Source organism: Pollachius pollachius, assembly GCF_949987615.1.
Source record: "Pollachius pollachius genome assembly, contig: scaffold_315, whole genome shotgun sequence".
Classification (NCBI taxonomy): Eukaryota; Metazoa; Chordata; class Actinopteri; order Gadiformes; family Gadidae; genus Pollachius; species Pollachius pollachius.
The window spans coordinates 17,501-26,842 of NW_027641483.1; the positions used below are offsets into that span (position 1 = coordinate 17,501).

Here is a 9,342-nt window from a genome sequence, read left to right on the forward strand (position 1 = left end):
ACACACACACAAAAACAGGTATACACACAGACACACAGACACACACACACACAAACACACACACACAAACACAGACACACACACACACACACACAGGTATACACACAGACACACACACACACACACAGACACACAGACACATACACACACACAGACACAGGTATACACACATACACAGACACACAGACACACACACACACAAACACACACACACAAACACAGACACACACACACAGGTATACACACAGACACACACACACACAGGTATACACACAGACACACACACACACACAGACACACAGACACATACACACACACACACACAGACACAGGTATACAAACACACACACACAGGTATACACACACATACACAGACACACACACACACACAGACACGCACACAAACGTGCGCACACACAGAGGTATGCACACACACACAAACACAGATACAAACAAACAGGCACACACACGCGAATGCAATCACACACACAAAAATACAGGATCATACACAGACAGACAGACAGACAGACAGACAGACAGACAGACAGACAGACGAGAGGGAGAAGGAGAAAAACAAAACAAAATGGCCGCCGTTAAGCCAAACAGTTTCAGCTGACGGCGAGCTTCAGTAACGCACCCTGAACATAACAGCCTGCTACAAAGCGTGGGGCGCGTTCGGACCAGAGGTGCAACAACCAGCAGAGCACCTGTTCCCCGTGCCAAGCTGCCTGCGTCCCGGGAGAGAGAGAGACAGGCGGTGAGGTCAGGCTGTGTCCTTCTGCACCAGGATAGGCTCCCCGCGGCTGTTGGTTACGGAAACACCCAAAGACGCTTCTAGAGTTACCAGTAGCGCTTTCACACGTCTAAATATACCGGACTGAAGAGACACATACCGCGGGGGGGGGGGGGGGGGAGGGAGACTTTCAACATCCCTCCTTTTAGAGAAGAATCCAGATCCTTCCTATTTTCATCAAACTTCAGATGGATAGAGGCCTGGTGTAGCATTTTGATATTTATTCATATATATTATCCTTAGCGGTCTATGAGTTGTCGTTTCTGTCTGGTTTAGAGGATTAAACAATTAACCAGCACATCACATGGGTGAACTACCCTGGAACATTTCAAGCTGCAAACCTAAATTTAACCGTGCGCAATGCATCATGGGTAGCATGTACCAGAATAGTCCTGTCCACGTCCAGCGCCTGTAAGAGACAGCTGACTGACCGTCTGACTGGTTGGCTGACTGGCTGACTGGCTGGCCGAGAGACTGATACACTGAATGACTGACTGACTGACTGGCTAAGAGACTGACTGAGAGACTGATACACTGACTGACTGATTGACTAAGAGACGGACTGACTCACTGACTAAGAGACGGACTGACTGACTAAGAGACTGACTGACTGACTGACTAAGAGACTGACTGACTGACTGACTAAGAGATGGACTGACTCACTGACTAAGAGACAGACTGACTGACTAAGAGACTGACTGACTGACTGACTAAGAGACGGACTGACTGACTGACTAAGAGACTGACTGACTGACTGACTGACTAAGAGACTGACTGACTGACTAAGAGACGGACTGACTGACTGACTAAGAGACTGACTGACTAAGAGACGGACTGACTGACTAAGAGACTGACTGACTGACTGACTAAGAGACTGACTGACTGACTGACTAAGAGACTGACTGACTGAGTAAGAGACTGACTGACTGACTAAGAGACTGACTGACTAAGAGACTGACTGACTGACTGACTGAATGTTTATTGTAAATGTTTGGCAACCTGGTGATTTCAGGGACCAAGTTGTCTTTAAATGTAATTCTGACGGACACACACACACACACACACACACACACACACACGCACACACACACACCCGGACTCACGGCAGCGTGTGTGGCCAGCTGCACCACAGGCTCCGGTCGAGATCGGCTAGGTCCTGCTGGAACCGGTCCAGACACAGGTCCCGGATCTTCCTCTGGTAGAACACGCCGCAGTCCGCCCCCCCCAGCGGGACCACTGGGGAACCGGGACACACGTCAGAACCACACACACGTAGGAACCACACACACGTCAGAACCACACACACGTCAGAACCGGGACACACGTCAGAACCACACACACGTCAGAACCACACACACACGTCAGAACCACACACACACGTCAGAACCACAACACACACGTCAGAACCAGGACACACGTTAGAACCACAACACACACGTTAGAACCACAACACACATCAGAACCACAACACACACGTCAGAACCGCAACACACACGTCAGCACCGCAACACACACGTCAGAACCACAACACACGTCAGAACCACAACACACACGTCAGAACCGCAACACACACGTCAGAACCGCAACACACACGTCAGAACCGCAACACACACGTCAGAACCGCAACACACACGTCAGAACCACAACACACACGTCAGAACCAGGACACACGTTAGAACCACAACACACACGTCAGAACCGCAACACACACGTTAGAACCACAACACACGTTAGAACCACAACACACGTCAGAACCGCAACACACACACGTCAGAACCACAACACACACGTCAGAACCACAACACACACGTCAGAACCAGGACACACACGCAAGAACCACAACACACACATCAGAACCACAACACACGTCAGAACCACAACACACACGCCAGAACCACAACACACACTTCAGAACCACAACACACGTCAGAACCAGGACACACACATGAGAACCACAACACACGTCAGAACCACAACACACGTCAGAACCACAACACACGTCAGAACCACAACACACACGTCAGAACCACAACACACGTCAGAACCACAACACACACGTCAGAACCACAACACATGTCAGAACCACAACACACGTTAGAACCAGGACACACACATCAGAACCACAACACACACGTCAGAACCACAACACACACGTCAGAACCACAACACATGTCAGAACCACAACACACGTTAGAACCAGGACACACACATCAGAACCACAACACACGTCAGAACCACAACACACGCGTCACACTTCTGTGTGGTTCCTTGAATCAAACATGTTATACATGTGTGACATGCTAACATTACATATGTTATACATTTGTAAGGTTGTCATGTAGCACATGTTATTCATGCGTCATGTTAGCAAGTAGCACATGTTATTCATATATCATGTTAGCGTGTACCCCATGTTATACCAGTATTCCCAGCTCTACATCCTCTCTATACCAGTGCCAGCATAGAGCAGCGTGTGGCCACACAGTGTGTTAGGCTTAAGGGCCTGCTGTGGTTCAATGTTCACGTTTTGCCGATGGAACAGCATCAAGCGACTGGGAGACACTCGGCCGTAGACACATCTCCTCCATCTGTCCATTTCACACCGCCTGCCTTCACTGCAACCACTGCGTTTGTTTGAACAAAGTTGCAGAACGTTCCCCCGCTGAGATTTAAAGACGAAACCTTCAAAGGACTCGTGATGGCGGCGAGAGGCCATCATGAGTCCAATCTGACTGTTCACTTCTTAGTTGGTCGGTGGGTCCGTCAGACCCTGTCCCCCCCGCCCACCGCATCCTTCAGAGTTCGGGAGGTGGATCTAAAGAACAGAGGGTGTAAATACATCCCTTCTCCCTGTGGCACTCCCAAAGACTCTCCAATCGCTCCCAGACGCTGATCGTTTGGGAGCGTCAGCACTTCCTCTCTCGTCGTCTGGGCCGCTGCCCTCCTTTGAATTTGTAGCTAATTTGTTCCTAATTGTTAGTTTGTCGCTAATTGTTAATTTGTTGCTAATTTGCTGCGCTGACGTCGCTCTAGCCACATTTAATGCAACAAAAGTAACGGGCTTCGACGTTTAAACAAAGTGTTAAAAGGCAGTCCTAGGTTGAGTGTGAATGCCGGGAGACCGGGTCTTCGTCGTCTGCGTCCCGCTCCGTCTCTCCTCCGACCCTACGCAGGGGTGAACCTCTGAAGGGCTGATCATTACGTTCACGCAACGCAAGGCGGTTACGGACCCCTTACGTCCTCGCGGACCCTCCGTGCGTACGCCACGAGGGCCGGACGTGCGCCTCCCGCAAACGTTAGCCTTCCGTCGAGGCGACGCAGCGGCGAGGGCTGCGATTGGTCCGCTCGCTGAAACCCCGCGCAGAACCATCAAAGGCTCAGGACTGCGTCGAGGCGTCTGCGTGGTCGTTGCGTCGCAGGAGCGCGGGGTCCGTGAACGGCCCTTTAGCCCGCCAGTCCACGGCCGAGCGCACCTAGAGCCCCCGAGCCGAGAGAGGAAGAGGAAGAGGGGAAGAACCGCGACGACCAGGAGGAGAGGCATGGTGTCTTTCCCGGGATGCCCCCCCCCCCTTCTCCCTCCCCTTCTCCTCCCGTCGGTTTCCTGTCCCCGTGGAAACGGCCTATCGCCCTCCTTTATGTGGATGTTCGTGTAATTGGAGGGGGTTTATCGTAAGGTGTAGTAAGGTGGAGTAAGGTGGAGTAAGGTGGAGTAAGGTGGAGTAAGGTGGAGTAAGGTGTGTGATCTGGCTTCAGACGTAAGGGGTCTCGAGTCTGAACGCGGATCAAATCCACACCAATGTCAACGTCTGAAAGTATAGTTCACTCTGATCCATTTGTTTCTTCTGCGATTGTTTTTCCCGTCTGTTATTCTTTTGATCATCTGATAATATTGCCGTTGTTTCTTGCAATAAAGCAGTTATATTTTTGATGGAATGTGTTTTGTTGGCTTTATTGACAATAATTTGTCGCCAACGTCCTTGTTTTCAATCAGTTGTCGAAGCGAGGACGAGGTGTCATTATTTAGTTCGAAAGATTCCAATCAGAGAGAGAGAGAGAGAGAGAGAGACGGAGAGAGAGTTATGGTGGCAAATATGCAAGGTAATGAAAATAATAATGGAACGGATGGAAATCTGAACAAAATCAAAATGAAGGTAAATCAAAGCTGATGAGAGATGATTGGAGCTATTTCACCAATCATCAACAACTCGCTAAAATACAAATGCTGACAGATCAGAGGACACAAACACACCTCTTCCTCTTCCTGCTCAGAGCTCTCAGCACTCATGCGGTGAAGACAGCTGCTGTGTCTCCGCGCCCCGGGACGGAGACGGGCCAGAGATACCGTAGCGCTGTGTGTGTGGAAACTTCAGCTTATGTATTGGTAACGAGATTGCGGGGCGTGTTTACCAGTGTGTGTGTGTGTGTGTGTGTGTGTGTGTGTGTGTGTGTGTGTGTGTCTGTGAGAGAGAGAGAGAGAGAGAGAGAGAGAGAGAGAGAGAGAGAGAGAGAGAGAGAGAGAGAGAGAGATGTGATTGTGCGTGCGTGTTTGTTTGTTTGTTTGTTTCCTTCTTTCTTTCTTTATGTGTGTGTGTGTGTGCCCGTGCGTGCGTCTGCCCGTGTGTGCGTGTGCCCGTGTGTGTGTGTGTGTGTGTGTGTGTGCGTGTGTGTGTGTGTGCCCGTGTGTGTGTGTGTGATCAGGCCTACCGGTCATCAGCAGCAGCCCCAGAGTGAAGAGCCGTGCGCGTGTCGCCCTCATCCCAGACGGCTTGAGGTCCTCAACGAGGTCCTCACAGCTCCTCTCTGGGGTAGTGTTGACCAGGACTCACGGTGCTCCCCTCCTCCCCCGCTCCTCCCGTCTGTTGTTACTCATGGAGGGGGGGGGGGGGGGGGGGGGTGGACAACTGTTTGGACGGACAAGCCCCCCCATTATCCCCTCCCTCCCCTCCCCTCCCCTCCCCTCCTCTCTCCCCCTCCTCTCCTCTCCCCTCCCCCCGCTCACCTCACTCTCTCCTCCTTCTCCCCCCCTTCTCTCCTTCCCCCCCCTCCTCTCCTTTCCCTCCTCTCTCCTCTCCTTTCCCCTCCTCTCTCCTCTAAGTCATCTAGTCTCAGTGCCGTTTGAAACGGGTTTGAAATGGGGTTTTAAAAAAGGGTTTTTAAAAAAGGGTTTTTCAAACCGGTTTGGTAGAAGTTGAGGTCATACGCGGTTCGCTTTGTCGCTAAAATGACGCACGCTGTTGTGTGTGACGTCACCGTTGGTGACTTTACGGGCGGACAGTTGGTCACGTGAGCTTCAGCAGGTGGGGGGCAGGGAGGGGGGAGTAAAACCTCTCTGGCCTTAACTCATCCAGGCGTCATTTGTGATCACGTGAAACGACCGCGGGAGAGAGCACGGGCGGGGGTCTGGCGGTGAGCCCCCTTGCAGTGCCTCGTCCCGGCCGCTAGGGAGCGGCAGAGGACAGGGAATGAACTGCAGCCTCCCGGACCCCCCGTCGTGAGACGCGGTACTTCATATCTTACAGTACGACGGGGCCTCATCACGAGGGTTTTGCTGAACGTGTGAACCAGATATCCTTCGTTCCGTTACCGTATTTTTTAAATTCCCTTCAAGAGTTTGGTAAACTTCTCAATACGTTAGAACTTACCGTCTGGTTGTGACTTCACAGTCTTCCCTGGACTGCTCCACTCGGGGGTGACCGGTCCACTGATCCACTGTAGACCGGTCCCCCCCTCCCCCCAGAGTGGACCAGTCCGCTCGGGAAGGGAGGACCTGTCCCCCTCCAGAGTGGACCGGTGGAATTGGGAAGTGACCTCGAGCTCCCGGGACGTAACGTGCTGCCCTCAACAAAACGTAAAACAGGCGCGCGGAGCCCAGGTCCTCATCCTCTCGTGTGACGTGCCGTGGGCGCGCGAGCAGGTGCGCTATCACGGAGACAATCAGCCCGTGACTGACAGGTGTACCGACAGCCGGTGCTGCTCGCTGATTGGCCGATAGAGATGCGCTGCAAAGTAATGTGGGCGCGGTTTCAACACTCCCACCCCCCTCCCCTCCCTCACCCCCAAAAAAACAACCTTTTGGGCAGCGACTCTGATTGGTTGGAGGAGGTGTTGGTCACCGCGCGCACAAGGGTGGGGGGGCGTGCCCGAGACCCCCACAGCCGCTCGCGCCGTGGCAGAGCGAGGAGTGATGGTGTTGAGGACCGGCGGGGCGCGCGGATCCAAGTATCGTTGAGCGAGAAACAACAACAACAACAATAACAACAACAACTACGACAACAACACACAACAGCTCGAGACACCTCGTCAACTTCTCCAGTGTGTGCGAGCGCGCGTTTGTCGGTTTCGCCGCGCGCGGGATTGCTGTAATCGCGGACCTAACCGGGGACATTCCGGGCTTACTTCGCCGGTGAAACACGCGGGACGCGGGATGTACCGAGAGGACACGTGAGCCACCGGGAGAGCACGAGCCACCAGGTGTTGTCGAGATGAAGTTCCCCTCTAGCCTGCTGTGCGTCTTCGTCACTTTGGCGCTCTTCCTCTTCGCGCCCGGCAGCACGCAATCAGGTGAGTGTCTCGAGCCAAGCGGACCCCCCTCGCCACCCATTGGGGTGTCTCTCGCCGTCCCAGTAAACCCGCACCGGAGCACCGGGGCTCGGGGTCTGGTCTCTAGAACATCTCTTCCTATGTTCGTCCTCTCGCGCAGGTGACGGGTTCAGACGCGGACCCCCCGCGGGGGGGGACTCGAGTGAATCCGTCTCCGGCGCGAGGCACCTCCGCACGGCCGCGCTGTCCGCGCGCTGCGGGCGGCGTGCCGTGGGTCTCTTCTATTGCGATGGTTTCTCCCGGGGTTTGATGTGGAGCGAGCTGTCGTGTGATCATCCCGCGGGCGGGAAGTTGGTCTGATGCCTCGGATGCGTTGCATGAATATTAATGTGGGTTCGAATCAAGAACCAGTTGAATTCACCAATCGGGGGACCCCCGTTCACGGGGTCCTGTGTCGCGTGACCTTCCCTCCGTCCCCCCGGTTACCGGAGGCTGCGATGTGGAGACGTTCTCCTCCGCGCGGTGTTTGTGGTGTTGAGGTTCGCAGATCACCATAGATCACCACAGACGACTACAGATCACTACCAATCCCCTCAGATCACCACAGAACATATCAGATCACCTCAGATCACTACAGAACACTACAGAACACCACAGAACACTACAGAACACTACAGAACACTAGCAATCCCCTCAGATCACCACAGAACCCTACAGATCAGCACAGATCACCACAGAACACCACAGAACAGTACAGAACAGTACAGAACACTACAGAACACTACAGAACACCACAGAACGCCATAGAGTTGGAGGAGGAGCGCTTTAGTCGCAGACTGCAGTCCACCCGGTTGGACTTTATTTCATTTATCTTCTCCCGTCCGAAAGTCACCAGGGGGGGGGGGGGCTCCTGGCAGCCCCCACGTGCCACCGCTAGCGCACGCGACTCCGTATGCGCCTAATAACGTAAAAAAAAGAAAGAAAGAAATGTTACACACACATGCGGTGGGGACTCCCGGGGCCGCCGTCAGGGGCTGTTACCAGCGGGTGCGGTGACTGAAACAGCTGGTGTGTGTGTGTGTGTGTGTGTGTGTGTGTCTGTGTCTGTGCGTGTGTGCGTGTGTGTGTGTGTGTGTGTGTTAAGAGGACGGGCCGCTGTACGGTGGAGGTCACGGTGAGTGGTTTAGGAATTTCAAAATAATAGCGCAAAGGCGATGGTGTTGGTGTTGTCGGCGAATTCCCCGTTGGTCTGAGAGACTTCCTGTGAACCTCCTGACTCCACGACGTGGGAACAGCCTAGGAGGAGAATGTCTGATGCATCGGTGAAACCACAAATCAATTACCGTGTTGGAACACATCTATTGTCTGCGCACTGAACCGTTCATCTATTAATTCAACGGAATGCTCGACCATGTACAATGAGTGTGACAGTAAAAGCTATTAAGCAAATGTTATTAAATTGATTGTGTCTGTGTGTGTGTGTGTGTGTGTGTGCGTAAACCTGTCTGTCTTTATGTGTGTGGGTCTGCGTGTGTGTACATGGGTCTGTGCTTGTGTGTGTGTGTGTGTGTGTGTATATCTCTGGGTATTCGTGCATGTGTCTGCGTGGGTGTGAGTGTGTGTGCATATCTATGGAGGTGTGCATGCGTGTGTGTGAAGAAGTGTTCGTGTGTATGTGTGTATCTGCGTGCGTGCGTGTGTGTGTGTGTATCTGTGCCTGTGTGTGCGTGCGTGCGTGTGTGTGTGTGTTTGTATGTGTGTATCTGTGCCTGTGTGTGCGTGCGTGCGTGTGTGTGTGTTTGTGTGTGTGTATCTGTGCCTGTGTGTGTTTGTGTGTGTGTATCTGTGCCTGTGTGTGCGTGCGTGTGTGTGTGCGTACAGAGCTGAAGGAGTTGAGGCCGAGCACCAAACATGAATAAAGGACTGGGTAAAGAGTGAGCGATTGAAGAGTGAGCAAGTGGACGGTCAAGATTGAGCGGTGAAGAGTGAGAAGTGAAAGGGGGAAGAGT

The 9,342-nt window shown here is 52.9% G+C and overlaps 1 protein-coding gene across 1 annotated transcript in view; it reads right to left on the bottom strand.

Moving 5' to 3' along the window:
- LOC307091580 (receptor activity-modifying protein 1-like) overlaps positions 1-5,596 on the bottom strand; it is a gene marked incomplete at its 3' end in the record, with an annotated part of 5,989 nt that extends 393 nt beyond the window's left edge. Inside the window, exons 1-2 of the mRNA XM_079759212.1 lie at positions 5,498-5,596; positions 1,897-2,029 (exon numbers count right to left, since the gene is read on the bottom strand). Coding sequence (XP_079615338.1) covers positions 1,897-2,029; positions 5,498-5,549 — 185 coding nt within the window. The 5' untranslated portion in view covers positions 5,550-5,596. The remainder of the gene's footprint in view (positions 1-1,896; positions 2,030-5,497) is intronic.
- Between the last annotated feature and the right edge of the window lie 3,746 nt (positions 5,597-9,342).